A 17,887-nucleotide genomic window follows, 5' to 3' on the forward strand; every position below is an offset into this window, starting at 1 on the left:
TAACTGTAATCATACTTATCTTAACCTAACCTTAAATTTAATCTAATTCTATCCTAACCCATGACATAATCATACTAATGTTTATCTTTATAATTAACCTTATTTAACCCTAATCTTAATCCCAGTCCTAAACATACTAATCTTAACCTAACCTTAACCTTAACCTTAATCCTGTCCTAACCTGGAACATAATCATACTTTGTCTTAATTTTAGTCTTATTTCTAAACTATACCTTAATCCTCATTATAATCTTCATGTTAATCCCAATGTTAATCCTAACCCAACCTTAACTCTGGCAATGTTAAATCATGATTACTCATGATTAGCTTTATCCTCATATTAAGTAAAACTGGTGCACCTACGTATGTGTGTGTGTGTGTGTGTGTGTGTGTGTAGAGCTCATTTAGCTGGATGGTGTATTTCCTGTGACTGTGTGTGTGTGTGTGTGTGATGTGTTTCCTTGGTGATGAGTCCCTGTTCCTGGGTTTGACTCAGATGCTGTCAGCTCACTTCTGGAGGGAGGATGAGAGAGTGTGTGTGTGTGTGTGTGTGTGTGTGTGTGTGTGTGTGTGTGTGTGTGACCTGGTTGAATGAAAATGAGAGCATGGATGATGGCAGAAGGAGCGTCGTGTTGAAGTCGGGGAGAATATCATCAGCAGCAGGCGGCGGAGAGCGAGACGGAGGAAGAGACAATCAGGAGGAAGAATCACATGATTAGATATAGATTATTGATCGGTTCTGAAAGAACACGGCCATCAATAACAGGTGTCATGCTGTGACAGTGGAAGTGGACATTTAGAAGCAGCTTATAAATACAAGACTTGATGCTTTGAAGGAGCCGTGTGTCGTCAAAAAATCTAATTTATTATCACCCTTAATCCAAAAATAGCCCATCAACAAACTAATTGTGTCTCTTTGGGAGGGATTCGTTTCTCAGGAGGTTCTAAGGGGCGTCCTCTGTGATTTTATTCCTGTCCAGAACGACCATGTACGTCTTTTTCTCAGACTCCCTCTGAGGAAAAAATTACAGGCTGAATTATCTAATGTTTTTCGCTGATTTTTTTTTTGTGGTCCTCCAGTAATTTTACTCCTGTCCGGACGCACACCTCTGAGTTTCATCACCTCACTTATAATAATAAAATTGCTATTGGTTCTTTGCCACGCACCATAATTACACTTTGGGTACGTGTTTCCACAGAGATACACATTAAAAACACAACAGCGAGTGGAAATGGAGGAGCTACTGAACACCATGTCATGTGACCGAGAAAGCCCAAAACTCACTGGTCCTGCTGTTTTTTTTCTTTTCATTTGCAGTCCGAATGCAGGGGTTTTATCACTGAGTAGAAGTGTGAAATATTTTTTACAGACGTACCCCTTAGAAACTAATCCCACCTGGATTGACCTAGAACTTAAATCATCCTTTTTATAGCTTCCAGTCAGCATAATGTACTCCTGCACTGTGGGGTGTAAGAATATATTGATATATTTAGGTATTGCAAAATTTAAACTATAAAAAACTATATCGATTTTCAAAAACTACAGTTAGTTTCGATTTTTTAATACATAGTTTACATAGAAAAAAAATAATAAAAATTAGTATAAGACAGTGGTTCATTTAGAGTTGTGTTAAAACCCCACCCACTAGATGGCAGTGGTGTCTTTCATTACATCCTACTGTTCTTACATACAAAATATATTTTTTCTTATTTAAGTCAAATTTTATGAATATGATATGATTTTTTATTAAAATAAAAATCGCAATGTATCGGCTTGCTTACAGTATAGCAATATATGCAATATTTTATATAATCCGGTACCGGATATTACTTTAACATATTTTTCCTGAAGCATATTACTGGATGCATTTCAGTGTTTGAGTTATTTTTAAGAAATATTAGCGTTAGATTGACAAAATTAAGTTATATTACTAAATATTAAATCATGATTAATTTTTTTATGCTGGGATTTCTCAGTATTGTTGTAAAAGGACAGTAATAATAGTGTAGTGTGATTTAAAAACACCAATTTCTTATTTTTTTTTTTTACTTTCCAGTACTCGTTAGTACCAAGACATTTCGGTCTGTGCTTTTTTTATCGAAATTTCGATATCTAGCACTTATCCTCTAGTTCTTCTTTATTGGTAATAGCATAATGCCCACAAGAAGCTTGTGGGTGGTCTCTTCTCAGTCCAGCAGTGACACCGCCATGTTTAAAAACACCAAAAGCACCCCCGCAGTCACAGTAATTGCAACCAATCACATGGAGGGGAAGATTTCAGAACGAACACAGTGGCAATTAGAACCAATCGCAGGCAGTGGGAGGTCTCAGAACAAACAAGGTGGTGTACGAAACCAATCAGAGTGAAAAGAGGGTTTTAATTACAGCAGAGGAGGAAATCTCAGAATGTACTGAAGTGCTAATTATAACCAATCGCAGTCGAGAGGCCTCCGTCACAGAGTCATGAGGAGGAGGTTTCTGGTTGGATCCAGTTGTCATACAGTGTTAGAAACTACGTAAGCGGGTCTTTTTGAGATTTACAACTAAAGAAAAAACAACATAAATCTGTTTACCTTTTTGAAGTAGCGGTCCCTCCTTCAGCGCCCAGCGGCGCCGTAACTTGAGCTAAGTTTACGCTCCCCCTCCCGCCGCTCCTCCTTGATCCTTACAGAGTGACATTGAAAGAGATTCATGAGCCTCACGGCCTCAGCTAAAGCCTATTAAACGGTTTGGTGAATCATTGGCGTTACAAGAAGCCAATTTCATAATTATCTTTGAGTGCAAGGTTGGGCTGGGAAAGGATTTTTGGAAGCAGCCCGTGCGGATGATTGCCGTTTCCGAGGGCTGTTTTGTGCATCAGTCTTCCTTCTCATTAGTGGAGTTTTATAACGTAAATTTGGGAGTTTGATCCACGCCCTTACTCCTCTCTTTTCCTTCCCTTCAGTCAAGGGCGTGGGGAAATACTAGCAAAAATCTTGTTAAAATTGAAAAAAAGACTGTTAGAGACTGTTATTAAGTGAAATTTGAAGAGAAACTTTTTTAGGCGTCAGTAGTTAGCATTGCTATTTTTAGATCGATTTGATCAATTGCATAATTCCACAGTGAATTACCTTGAATGTGGACTTTTCCTCGATACATGGAACTAACTGTGTATTATTTAGGGTTATTGTGATTTCAGTCATTTTAAATCACATTGTTGCTAAGTAACCATTTATTATTGTTAACGAAAACGAACCAAATACGAAAACTGTAAGTGAAAAAAATAATTTATTTATAGTCGCTGTTTATTTGTGCCGATTCTGTCCACGAAGCGGGAATCGGATTTAGCAGGGAGTTGGATTCGGCACAACAAGTCTCTCTCTCTCTCTCTCTCTCTCTCTGTCTCTCTCTGTCTCTCTCTCTCTCTGTCTCTGTGTCTCTCCCTCTCTCTCTCGCACGTGAACTCCTCTGCGTTTGACTTGCAGCACTGTGTGTAGCTGTTCTTAAAAATTATTTAAATAAAAAAATTGTTCTATGCTTCTATGTTACAGTGTTAATTAACATAATTCTGATCATATTTCGCTCATTCAAACCGCCCGAAAACAGCCAGTTTATGGGGCAAAACAACAGTAATCTGCCCTTTAATCAGGCATTTAAATGGCTTTTTAAAATGTAAATAAGAGCATTTGTTTCTGGGATTAAAAGCGTGAATTCAGCTGTAACTGGAAATATCTGCTGTGCAAAACTGTGCTGGACTGAGGAGCACAGCTTTCCACACATCCTCACGTTTACAAGCACGTGCCCAACCATGTGGATAGAGGCCATGCTGCAGTCACCTTGACATGTCTCTCCAAACCATCAGTGATCATCAGTAAATTTGACATTTTATTTATAAAAATCAAGGGAGCGGAGTCTGGAGGAAGAGTGGAGAGACACACAGTCCAAACTGCTCGAGGTCTAGTGTGAAGTTTCCACCAATCAGTGATGGTTTGGAGAGACATGTCTGATATCTGCTGGTGTTGATCCACTGTGTTTTATTATCAAGTCCAAAGTCAGTGCAGTGTTTTATGGAGATGTGGATTTCATTTTCCAGCAGGATTACCTTAGCACACTGCCCACACTGCCACCAAAAGTACCAATTGGTCTTACTGTATATAATGTTCTAATGGTCTAAGATACAGATTAGTGGCTGTAAATCATAATCATCAACAATAAAATAAATAATTGCGTAGTACATCTATATAATATATGAGATGCACTAGTATATGAAAATGCTTGCAATGCGTGAAATATGACCTATGCAATGATTTAGTACCTACATTGTTTCTACAGTCTCTCAATGGGATGGCACTATGTTATTGCTAGTGATCAATGTATCTCACGCATGCACTGTAGTTTACATCTTTTCCAGCCTAAGCCTGTAAATGATGTTTTATTAACTTTTATTGGCAATGTCTCGCTTGTAAATGAAGCAATTACAGAGAAAGTTTCCCGCCCAAATCCCATCCAGTCAGGCTTAAAGCCAATTATTCGTCAGAGGGAGAAAACAGTGCGTCCGGGCATGGAAAAAAACTGAAATAGCAACCCTGCTTTTATTGAGCTCCTGAGAAATGATTTCAGCTGAGGAGGAAGCTTACAACTTGCATCTGGTTGACATTGTTCATTAAACCTGAGACACAGATTTATAGGTTTACTAAACACGGCGTAAAGCGTTTGTTCACAACACGTACAATATTTTTGGATAGTAAAACAATATATATATATATATATTTAACATACTAGAATTGCATGGGATTCGGAAAACTGTAATCTGTATATGTGGGACTAACACCTCCACATGCTTTCTGGTTTTCTGCTTCAGAACTTAGTGATGTGGATTGGGTCAGGTAGGGTTTGTATTTAAAACCTCATGCTGCAGGTCAGGTCAACTTAGGTTTAAAACTAGAACTTGATGCTGTGGTTCAGATTGTGTAAGGTTCATATTTAGAACTTGAGTTCGGGTAGAATTTCATCTCTGAAATTGATGATGTGTGTTTGGTCAGTTAGGGCTCAAACCTACAACCTGATGGATCAGATTGCATAAGGTTCAGACTTAGAACTTGGATAGAATTCCACTTCTGAATTTGGTGATGTGGGTTGGATCAGTTAGGGCTTTAACCTACAACCTGATGATGTGGAGTTGGACAGTTAGGGCTCAAACCTACAATCTGATGATGTGGAGTTGGTCAGTTAGAGCTTAAACATAAAACCTGGTGATGTGGATTGGGTCAGTTAAAGCTCAAACCTACAACCTGATGCTTAGTGACCCTGGTGTTGGGTCAGTTAGGGTTTGTGTTCAGAACTTGATGCTGTGGGTCAGACTGTTTAAGTTTTAGACCCAGAACTTGAGGTTGCATATCAATTCTACCTCTAAACTTGATGATGTAAATTGGGCCAGTTAGGTCTTAAACCTACAGCATGATGATATGGATTGGGTCAGTTAGGGCTCAAACCTACAACCTGATGCATCAGATTGCGTAAGGTTCAGACTCAGAATTTGAGGTTGGATAGAATTCCACTTCTGAACTTGGTGATGTGGGTTGGGTCAGTTAAGGCTCAAACCTACAACCTGATGCTGTGGATTGGGTCAGTTAGTGCTTAAACCTACAACCTGATGATGTGGATTGGGTCAGTTAGTGCTTAAACCTACAACCTGATGATGTGGATTGTGTCAGTTAGGGCTTGAACCTACAACCTGATGGATCAGATTGCGTAAGGCTCAGACTCAGAACTTGAGGTTGGGTAGAATTCCACCTCTGAACTTGATGATGTGGGTTGGGTCAGTTAGGGTTCAAATCTACAACCTGATGATGTGGATTGGATCTGTTAGGTCTTAAACCTACAGCCTGATGACGTGGATTGGGTCCAGTAGGGTTTGTACTCAAAAAGTTTATAATGTGATGCCGCGGGTCAGTTCAGTTAAGGTTCAGACTCGGAGCTTCAGGTCAGGTAAGGTTTTAACGTGATGACGCAGGTTGAGTCAGGCGGGGTTCGGCGCTCGTTGCGCTGTCTTGATGATGTGGTAGGGTTGAGTTCAGACAGAATTTGGTTTGACTCAGTGAGGTCGGGTCGGGCTGTGTTTGGGTTTGGAACGTGTTCAAGTAAAGCTGTGTTTGGATACACACCAGGGTCCAGCTTGGCGCTGTGTGTGTGTGTGTGTGTGTGTGTTACTGTGCTGAATGTGCAGAGATATCAGGACTGTCCTCATTGGTATTCTGGGTTGATTAGGAATACCTGGCACCTCTTCAGCTTTACATTTCAGGGATTTTAATGTGTGTGTGAGTGTGTGTGTTTGTGTGTGTGTTTGTGTGTGTGTGTGTGTGTGTTTGTGTTTGACTGATTACTGGGCTGTGATGCTCTGGGGAGTTCTGTTCCTTTATCACAACAGAGGTGTCCATCTCTGACAGAACAGAGCAAGACCATGAAAACAAACTCTTCTCTCTCTCTTTATCTCTCTTTATCTCCCTCTATTCACTCCTTCATCTCTTTTACACTTTTTCTTTACACTCTCCTTTTATCTCCTTCTCTACCCTTTTTTCCTGTTCCCCCTCTCTCTCTCTCTTCTCCATGTCCTTCCACCCTTTTACCTCTCCCTTTCTTTCCTTCTCTCTCTCTCTTCCTCTCATGCTCTCTCACTCTATCCTTTCCACTCGTTCTTCTCTCTCTCTTATTGCTCTCTTTTCCTCTCTACCTACCTCTCCTTCATCTAATATATTTTTGTTCTTTCTTTATATATTTCATCCCTCTGTTCTTCTTCTCTCTCTTTTCCACTTTCTTCCTGTTTTTCTTTCTTTCTTCTCTCTTTCTCTCGTCCTTTCCTCCCTTTCTTTTCACTTTCCTCTCTTTTATGGGTCTCTCTCTCACCATGTTCTCTGTCTTTCTCTTACTCTGTTTTCAAGCCTAATTCTCTTCTCTTCCTTTAATTGTTTCCATTAATCTTTCACATTTCTACCCCTCCCTCTCTTTCTTTCCTTCTCTCTCCCTCCTACCCTTGCTCTGCTCTTTTCTCTCTTTCCTCTCTCTCTCTCTTCTGTTTTTTTTGCCCTCTTATTCTAAATACCTCTTCTTCATATAATATTTGCTTGAGTTCTTTTTCATTCATCTGTTCTTCTCTCCCTTTTTTTCCACTTTGTTCCTGTTTTTCTTTGTTTCTTCTCTCTTTCTATGTCCTTTCCTCCCTTTCTGTTTTATATCCTCTTTTCCTCATTTCACCTGTTCTCTGTCTCTCTATATCCCTTGTTCTCTCACTCTGTCCTTTCCTCTCTTTCTTTTCTCGCTTCTGTTTTTTATTGCTCTCTTTTTCTCTCCTTCATCTAATATTTTTCCTTCAATTCTCTTTCATTCATTTGTTCTTCCTACTTTTTCTGTCTTTCTTCTCTCTTTCTAAGTCCTTTCTTTACTTTCTTTTCACTATTCATTCTTTTATGCGTCTCTCTTACCCTTTTTCATATCCTTTCTTTCCTTCAATTCATCTGTTTTCCGTCTCTTTTCAGCTCTTACTCTCTCGCTCTTTCCTTTCCTCTCTGTCTTCTCTCTCTTCTGTTTTTCATTGCCCTCTTTTTGCCTTTAACTCTATTTTTCTCATCAAATAATTCTCTAATTTAATCTGTCTTTCTCTTTCTTTCCCTCTTTTACTTTCTTCTCTCTCTCTATTTATTCTTTTATCCTTCTCTTATCCTTTTATCATTCTTCCATATCCTTTCTTTCACCTGTTCTCTGACTCTTCCTGTCTCTCGCTCTTCCTCTTACTCCTTTTTTCTTCCTTATTTATTTCCATTAATCTTTCACATTTCCACCCTACTCTCTCTCTTTTTCTTCCGTTCTCTCTCTTTCCATTTCTCTCCCTATCTCTCTCTTGCTCTATTCTTTCTCTCAATTTTTTTATTTATCTTTTTTCTCTACCTCTTCTTCATTTAATATCTTTTCTTCAATTACCTTTCTTTCATCTGTTCTTCTCTCTCTTTCTTTCTCTCCACTCTCTGTCTTCATCTCTCTTTATATCCTTTCTTTCCTTAATTTCACTTGTTTGTTCTTGTCTCTTTCTGTCTCTTGCTCTCTCACTCTTTCTCTTACTCCTTTTTCAGGCCCACCTTTTCTCTCTTCCTCATTTATTTCCATTAATCTTTTCCATTTCCACCCCAATCTCTCTCTCTCCCTCTTTTTCTTTCCTACTTTCTCTCTCTCCCTTGCTCCCTCGCTCGTCCTGCCTCTGGTCTGTACCTTTCTCTCCCAATTTTTCCTAATTGGCTCTGGCCTTTATTTAATGGGAGGGCCTGGCTTTCTCTCTCTCTCTCTTTCTCTCTTTTTCTCTTTCTTTCTCTTTTTCTCTCTCTCTCTCTCAGTGATGATGGAGGAAGGTGGGCCGGTTCTGTCGTTCACATTGACCGATTACCTTCACTAATGGAATTTAATAATTAAGCGTATCCCGGTGGCGATCGGGCCCCAAAAAAGGAACGACAGGAAAGAGGGAGGAGCGGGGAGCGCGAGAGGGACGAGTGCAGGGACAGAGGCGAGAGGAGGAGAGGAGGATGATGATGGACGATGGAGCTTCATCTTCTCTCTCCGCTCCGCTCTGATTCTCTGATTCTCTCTCTCTCTCTCTCCTGCACTTCAGCTCAGCACACGACACACACTCCAGCAGCACGGCAGATGTTGTAAAACACACACACACACACACACACACACACTCACACACACATTCACAATTCATTGATCCAAACTCCTGCACACCCACACACTCAGAATGAAAGAACATTCCCTTCCTCTCTCTATCATAACCCACCCACTCTCTCTCTCTCTCTCTCTCTCTCTTTCACTCTCTCTCTCACACACTCACACACACATTCATGCCCTGCCTCACTCTCCATCTCTCCTCTACTCCTTTTCTTCTTCAACATTCTATTTTCACTCCACCTCTCCTTTCCCCTGCACTCTCTCTCTCTTTCTATTTCTCTCTCTCTCTCAGTGTATTTCCTGTTCACTCTCTCTTTCTATCAAACTATTTTTTCCTGTTCTGTCTCTCTCTATCTCTCTTTTCTTAGCTGTTTACCTTCCCCTCTCTTTTCTCTCTCTCTCTATTCTCTCTCTCTGTCTCAGTCTCAAACTTCTTTCACTTCTCTCTCTCTTTTTACGTTTACTTTCCCTCCAATTCCTCTCTTCAATCTCTCTCTCTCCCTCTTAACCCCCTTTTTATGATGTTCTTTCTCTCACTTTATCTCTGTCCTTTCGCCCTCCTCACCTCTCCATCTTTCTTTCTTTTTCCTTTTTCCTTTTACCTTCTCCTCTTCTCCTCCTCTCTCCTTATCTTTCTGTCTCTCCTTTTCCTGCTTCTCTCCTTTCTTTTTCTCTGTTCTCCTGTTCACTTTCCTTCATATCTCTCTCTCTCTCTCACCCACACACACACACACTAACACACACACTCAGTCATTCTCTCTCTCCCTCACTAGGGACCCTAATTAAGCTTGGCTGGTCTTTGATGTTGTCGCCTAGGCAACAGTCACCATGACAAGGCTGGCTTTTCCAGAAAACACACACACACATATATACACACACACACACACACACACACACACACACATTATAGCTGTATGACAGTACAGTACAGTGCTTGCCCCCCCCTAAACACACACACACACACACGTAAGGTGTGTTCCAGAACATAGCATTTTAATTAGCACACACACACACACACTAAACACATCTAAACACACACACACACACACAGATTTGGCTACCAAGCATGAGTGAAGTGATGAAACATACTCCACCTACATGCCAAAGAGACCCCTTGAGATGCGTGTGTGTGTGTGTGTTTGTGTGTTTAGATGTGTTTAGTGTGTGTGTGTGTGTGAATGCTGACAGACGACTAATACACAACTACACTAACAAGACAAAGCTAATCAAAACAATACAGTAACGCCTGTATGGAGATCAGCCCCGTCACACGGCTCTCAGGACTCCCCCGTAATCATTAGCATTTCTGCTGCTAGTGTGTGTGTGTGTGTATAGATGTGTGTGCGTGTGTGTAAAAAAAGGTGTGTGTGTGCAAAAGGCGGAGGGAAAAACCCTCTCCCTCTCCGCACATCAGCTAAACAAACCACTTTAGCTCTCGCAATTACCGCTAAGCATGGCTACAGTGGCGAGCGGCACAATTAGCTTCCTCAGTCAGCGCCTGACCCAGGGCTGAAGACACCGAGAGAACCAGGAGAGACACAGACAGAGAGAGAGAGAGACAGACACAGAGAGAGAGAGACAGTAGGTGATATAACTGTCTCAGAATATTACAATAAGAGAATTATGTTTGCATATTCGTCGGCCTGTTTGGTTTTCTGGAGGGAAGATGGAAGAAGGCCCCGACAGCGAGTTCCCATCAATCTGCTTTACTTGCGCCGCCACAGAGCAAGCGCTTTAGTGTTCCCCTTTTTTAATTTCATAAGCACCGTTTAATGAGTATTTTGATTAGTCGAATTGAATTATTAATTCCGAATCTTGAAGTCTCCATTAAAAGTGTAATGGATGATTTGGCTCGGAGGGTGTTTATGTAAGCGCTCACTCCCATTTCTCTTTTTTCTCCGCCCTTTTCGGGGCTCTGATGAGGTGCGTTAAAATTCGAATTCGGAATACACACCGCTCATTCCAGCTGAACTTTTTTGCACTGATACATCAGCTCACAGACGCAGCCTTGTGCTGATCCACATCACCCTAGGAGTGATGAGCAGAAAGAGCGTCATCTACTGTACTGTACCCACCCAGAGAGAGCAAGGCCAATTGTGCTCTCTCAGGGCTCCGGCAGATGATGGCAAGCTGCATGACCGGGATTCCAGTGGTAACGCTTTACTATTAAAAAAGGTTTTAATGGTGCCTCCAAACGAGGATGGTATTTCATAATAGGATGTGTCTGACATGCCAATTTTCTGCTCTGTGTCTGTGCGCATACAGGGCAAAATATCTCATTCAATTCCAATATTTTAATATCAATATTACAATGCTTTTACACCAATACGTGAGGAAAAAAAGCACTGAGCTGATATTAAATTTGCACCTTCATCCTTGTGCTTTTGATATAAATTATCTTTTAACAAGCTTGTTACTGACATTTAAATAGATATGAACATTTGGGCTGTTATCTTCTTGTTTATGTGTCTTGTTTGATCTAATAATGTTATGTATTGTATTTTTCAGAATATAAGGCTCTTAAAATCCTTTAATTTTCCAAAAAATGTTCAGTGCGCCTTATAACCTTGTGTATAAGTTCAACCAGTCAGGTATTAAGGAGCAGTAAGGTCACTCCACTGAAGTACAGAGTTATAAGGGTACATTTTCAGTGAAGTTTCTCCAGCACTAAGGGTGGATGCATCAGCATTAGCATTAGCCGCTAACCATAGCACTAGCTCTTTTGCTGCTCAGAGGTGAGTACATTGGATTAAAACAATTATCGAATTGCATTTACATCCAGCTAGCACTTCAGTTAGCGACTAATGCTAATGCTGCTGCACCCAGCCATAGTGCTGGAGAAACTTCAATGAAAACTCACCCTTTTACAAAATATTGTAAATCTAAACTTACTGTACATAAACAGAAGCGCTTTACTCACGCAAATAAAGAGTTTTCAGGAGATAAATCTGTGTAGATTAACATTCAGTGCTCGTTTGACTTTGAAAGAAAATGTTTTTTTACGAATTATAGTTTTGTTAACTTAGGTGCTTCCTCCAGCTCTTCCCCATTAGAAGGGAAACATGGCGACGCCCTTGCTCACTTCGATGTAGGCATCCTTACTAGTGTGGCTTAATGCCCCTTGTAATCTGGTGGACCTTATATATGAAAATAGACCAGAAAATAGACGTTCGAAATTGATAGCGAACCTTACAATCCAGAGAACAGGGTCAACAATTCTACAGCACCATGAAGCAGAGAGGTTAAGGGTCTTTCTGAAGGACCAACAGTTGCAATTAATTGAACACAGGTATTGAACCCACAACCCTGTGATCAATAAGCTTTCTGATAATGTTAGGATGTTTCAGTAGCAGCAGCAGATTTAAACTCGAACTGCTCTTTACCTGACTGTGTATCAGAGATGGGAAGTAGCTGGCAAAGATAAGAAAAATGGCAGGTTTAAGTTCATTTTTACGCTCAACTTGCATTAATTATATGACGATATTATTTGGTATTTTACCTTGCGTCCCTCTTTATCAATATCCCAGACAGTCTTTGCTGTTGGTGTGGCGCAGTGGTGGTTGGTGTGGCGCAGAGCTACTCCATCATATGGGAGACTGGGGTTCAATTCCCGCTCTGTAACAGGAATAAACTTGTAAGATGCTCTGGATAAGAGTGTCAGATAAATGCTGTAAATAAAAGAAACACCACCTTCATGTTTATTAACCCTCACCTTCCTCTCTCTCTTTTCCTTTTAGCTCTTCGTCATCGACAACGGGGCGGACGACTGGCGCATCGCCATGACGATGGAGCGGGTGCTGCTCATCGCTCTGGAGCTGCTGGTGTCGGCGGTGCACCCGGTGCCGGGCGACTTCAAGTTCGTGTGGCGAGCGCGCCTGGCCTTCACCTACATCCCCTCGCAGGCGGAGGCAGACCTGGACATGGTGCTGTCTGTGCCCATGTTCCTCCGACTCTACCTCATCGCCCGCGTCATGCTCCTCCACAGCAAGCTCTTCACCGACGCCTCCTCACGGAGCATAGGGGCCCTCAACAAGGTCAGCAGCCGGGGACACAACTCCTGAGAACCGGAGAACTCCGGGTTCTGAGAAAATTATTTCTGCTGAGGGGTCACTGCTAATCATCTTGTACAGCTAGTGAACACAGTGATCACAATCAATCAATCAATAGGGCACTCAGTCAATCAATCAATGAATCAATCAATGTTTATTTTGCCTTAAACTAGGCAAGCATTTCCAATGAACATGGATTTGAATTTAAAAATAAAAACATTATTTAATTACCTTTGATAAAAACAAAAAAATATATAAATATGCAAGACAACAAAAACTGTAATAACTAGAATAACTGATATAAATAATACATTATGGTGATAATAATGATAATAATGACTAAGAGAGTTTCTCTGATTTTGCTATTTATAGGTTTATGTTTAAGTAAAATAAACATGGTTGTTTTATTTACCTTAAATAATTATAATAATAATAATAATTATTATAAAGTTAATAAGTCAATAAGTCAATATTTAGTGGAATAATCTTGATTTTAATCACAGTTTTTTTTTCATGCATCTTGGCATCATGTTCTCCTCCACCAGTCTTACACACTGCTTTTGGATAACTTTATGCTGCTTTACTCCTGGTGCAAAAATTCAAGCAGTTCAGTTTGATGGTTTGATGGTTTGTGATCATCCATCTTCCTCTTGATTATATTCCAGAGGTTTTTTTATTTGGTAAAATCAAAGAAACTCATCATTTTTAAGTGCTCTCTTATTTTTTTCTTATTTTTTTCTAAGCAAATACAACAATACAAAAAGTTAATCAGTAATGATAATGTGGTGAATATCAACATATAAATATTCATTTTTATATACAAACATTATCGCAAATCGAAATTATACAATATATCGTGATATCGATATTTTGTCCCACCTCTAATCCACACCCATAAATTACAAATTACCTCTATATAAGGAATCATATAAAGACTAATGACACATTTTCTCTGCAGAGCTTTATCAGCTAAATCCAGCAGCAGCAGCAGCAGCAGCGCAGACCAGCAACATTTCCACTGGTGGCAGTTACACACCCTAAACTCTTTTATAGTGAAATAATCCACATTAATTAATTAACTACAATAATTGACTGCATTGTGTAACAAAACAATAAGCAGCCATTGCTCAAAATAACAAGATATATTAGGAAAACAGTTAGAGAAAACAATAATAATAATAATTATTATGTGGGAATTTAGTGAAAAAGAGGTTTAGGAATGATTTAAGTAGAAATTGTTTCTGCTCATGTTTTATTGTTTTCTAAAATGTGATTCTAAAATTACATTTAAATTATCATTTTTCTTTCCTTATTTTCAGAGCAAATGCTGTACATTTAACTCCCAAAACTTTTTGTCAAGGTCAGCTTTTCTTGGGAACACAAAACAGGAACTGCTAATGCTCGCCATGGCTAAGCATCAGGGTTGCCAGGTTCAACAAAAATATCCAGCCCAAAGTCAGTCTAAAACCCGCCCTTCAGAAGCTGTGTGTTACACCTTCGAATCAAATGAGTGTACAACTTAGTTATTAATAATATTGTAACATTAATATTTTATTAGTTATTATTATTATATTATTTTATTAGTTATTGTATTATTATTATTATTAGTTTTATTTTCCAGTCAAGAACATTTAATACTAAAATAATTAGCAAAAAAATTACTTTTACTTATTTACATATCTGTTCTTGCCACTCTTGAGCTCTCTTCTCTGCTCTTTAATTTTTTTATTTATTTTTTTAACATCTGGTTACATTGTGATTTTTTTTTTTTTTTTTTTTTTTTGGTGGCTGAGATAAAAGTAGCCCAAAAAAAATGCATCCCGCCACCCCAGAATTTTCATCTGCAAATTTCCAAACAAGCCCAATTTGGCGGAAAAAATGCAAACCTTGTTGCGGAAAAAAAAGTAACACTCAGCTGCATGTGAACCCATCATCCACCACTGTGAAACATGGTGGTGGCAGCCTCATGCTGTGGGGATGCTTTTCTTCTTGATGGGAAGATGGATGGAGATAAATACAGGGCAATCCTAAAAAAGAAAAACTGTTGGAGGCTGCAAAAGACTTAAAAAAGGGATGGAGGTTGACCTTCCAGCAAGACAATGACCCTAAACATACAGCCAGAGCTACAGAGCTACAGTGGAATGGTTTTGACCAAATAATATTTATGTGTTGGTCAAAGTCTTGACCTAAATCCCTAAATCCCATCCAACAGGGCTGAGCTTGAGCTGTTTTGTAAAGAAGAATAGGGAAATAAACCAAAAAAAAAGTCTCTAGATGTGGAAAGCTGGTAGAGATGTACTTGCTCAAATTTGAAAAAGGCAAAAAAAATGGAAGGGAAAGTTTGGGAGGGGCACTGGGTGATGTATGGGTTTAGGGGTGGGGCAGGAGGGAGAAATAGCTGATTGGCTGTGTGCCTCTGATAGCAATAAGACCCAGATTGTTGGCGGTATTATTGTTTGATTGATCAATGTTGGTAAAACTCTCCAGTTTTATGATAATTTACTACGTAAATTTCTTGTTCAGTCATGATTCACTGCTTAGTTTTCCTGTTTTATGGTAATTTGCCGAGGCTTGACCACACAGCTCATTAATTCAGTGGTATTTTACCACAGAATCGAGTGTTTGTTTCCTGTCATACTGAGAGTTTCTGTCTGATTCATGTGGTAATTTAAACTGTACCACAGAAAAAAATATACCACAAGACTTTGAAAAAATATATATAATATATATAATATATATATATATTAAACCGTGTTTGTATGAAATGTAACCCCATTAAACAGGCAACAATAGTCTGCCTCACATTACAGCACTAAATCTTGAGGATTTCGGGTTAAGCATTACATTAATGAAAATCATAATTGTAATTGTTTTAGAAAGTTTGTGGTTTTAAGGTGACAAAATGCTGGTCAGCCACCTTGGTGGTACTAATCGTGCAGTTCGACCCTATTGGTAATCTTGGTACTGTAGTCTTGGTCATATTGGTCAGGTTGAACATCATCATGGGATACCAGCTAAACCATCAACTCAAATTAAAACCTTGTAATACCTTGTGTTCGTCAAGAACTAAGCTGGTCAGCCTTGGTCTGGCCACGCCTCTATTTCTCCTTTTTCTGCACAAATCTTTTCAATATGTCCAAACCCTGATTGTATATTAACTGGCCTTGTAGCTCCACTGTGAATCTAAAGATTTGCAGAACTAAAGACCTTCAGGCAGCACGTTCTTTCAGCGGATTGGCTGCATATGGTGTAAAATGTAGGAACTGTAAGTAACATTTTTGAGCCAAATGAACCTTTTAAAGCCTTTTGAGCGTTTGTATGCGAGGTCAGTGTCAGCGGGGAGAGTTAATTGAGTTGAACTTAGTTGTGCTCAGAAACGCTACATGATTTATGGAGCGGAGGCCTATTTTTCCAGCTATGAGTGATTGGGTGATTGATGGCCGGGCTTGTTTTCAGTAGGTTAGCTTCTGTCAGACTCCTTGTTGAGACGAGTGATTGATGGTTTCCATCATCGCACGTGCTTGTTTGAAGTCTTTAAGACACGGTGATAAACGACCGGCCCCGTCCGGCAGCTCTGTGATGTGATGGAGTCGGAGGGCTGTCCTTAGCGAACCTCGCGTGCCCTGCAGTTAGCATGTTGCTGCTGATCCTGACTGGAGAGAGAGTGTTCTCTGACTGTTCAGCCTCATATAAACTCTGCTTTTAAACAATGAGGGGGGTCATGAGCTTTAAGACTTTACCTGAGGCATTATTTTTTACACACTCATCGTAAAAAATAAATAGTCATAAAATATTTTGGACCCAAAAGCAAGTTTCTAGTGTTGAGTGTTGAGATTGCTGTACTATTCTGAGGGAAGACACCAGATTACCAAGAACAATAAATACATTTTAGATAAAGACTTGATTTAAAGAATGATTTAGACTGATATGGCCGACTCCAACGTATTGTCTTTGACACTGCAGTGCTTAGAGTGAGCTTATAGGCAAGTTAAAAAAATTAGAATATTATATAAAACCAATTGGTACTTTTGACAGTATGGGCAGTGTGCCAAGTCCTGCTGGAAAATGAAATTCGCATCTCCATAAAAGTTGTCAGTAGCAGAGGGAAGCATGAAGTGCTGTAAGATTTTGTGAGAAAACAAAACTTCCATCACTGATCATCAGTAAATTTTACATTTCATTTAAAAAAAATCAAGGGAGTAGAGTCTGGAGGAAGAGTGGAGAGACACACAGTCCAAACTGCTCGAGGTCTAGTGTGAAGTTTCCACCAATCAGTGATGGTTTGGATAAAGAGAGACATGTCTGACATCTGCTGGTGTTGATCCACTTTGGGTTTTTTTTTTCAAGTCTAAAGTCAGTGCAGTTTTGTTTTCCCACAAAATCTTACAGCACTTCATATCTTACAGCTTCCCTCTGCTACTGACAACTTTTATGGAGACGCAGATTTCATTTTCCAGCAGGAGTTGGCACACTGCCCACACTGCCAAAAGAAACACTTGCTCGTATATAATATTCTAATTTTCTGAGACACTGATTTTTGGGTTTTAATTGGCTTATAAGCTTATAATCACCAACAATTAAATAAATAATTAACCTAAAATAGATCACTTTGTATGTAATAAATCTATAATATATGAGATGAACTAGACATTTTAAACTATATTACTGAAATAAAGTAACTTTTTAATGATATTATAATTTTTGACAAAACAATTGTACTTTTTCACATCACTAAACAGACCATTATTTAAAGACTCTATGTAAATTCTATTTAAAATATCATTAGATCTCATACAAAGTCATTTACCAAAAAATGATTCCACCCTATGTTTCAAAATTACGGCTTTTTTAAAAGAAAAAGAACACAAATTGTTTATATTATTGCCTTTATCAAAAATACAAAGACCTGAGTAGATGAGAAAGTGTTGTGCAGTTGTGTTACGGTTACTGATGATTGTGTGTGTTTGTGTGTTTCTGTCACTAGGTGCACTTTAACACACGGTTTGTGATGAAGACCCTGATGACCATCTGCCCGGGTACAGTGCTGCTGGTCTTCAGCATCTCCCTGTGGATCATCGCGGCCTGGACCGTACGAGTGTGCGAGAGGTGAGAGAGAGAGAGAGAGAGAGAGAGAGAGAGAGAGAGA

At 39.4% G+C, this 17,887-nt stretch overlaps 1 protein-coding gene across 1 annotated transcript in view; it reads left to right on the forward strand.

Moving 5' to 3' along the window:
* Positions 1-17,887, forward strand: part of kcnn3 (potassium intermediate/small conductance calcium-activated channel, subfamily N, member 3) — a 108,415-nt gene that overhangs the window by 43,763 nt on the left and 46,765 nt on the right. The window contains exons 4-5 of the mRNA XM_022674225.2: positions 12,430-12,726; positions 17,726-17,847. Coding sequence (XP_022529946.1) covers positions 12,430-12,726; positions 17,726-17,847 — 419 coding nt within the window. The remainder of the gene's footprint in view (positions 1-12,429; positions 12,727-17,725; positions 17,848-17,887) is intronic.

Source organism: Astyanax mexicanus, chromosome 6, assembly GCF_023375975.1.
Source record: "Astyanax mexicanus isolate ESR-SI-001 chromosome 6, AstMex3_surface, whole genome shotgun sequence".
Classification (NCBI taxonomy): domain Eukaryota; kingdom Metazoa; phylum Chordata; class Actinopteri; order Characiformes; family Acestrorhamphidae; genus Astyanax; species Astyanax mexicanus.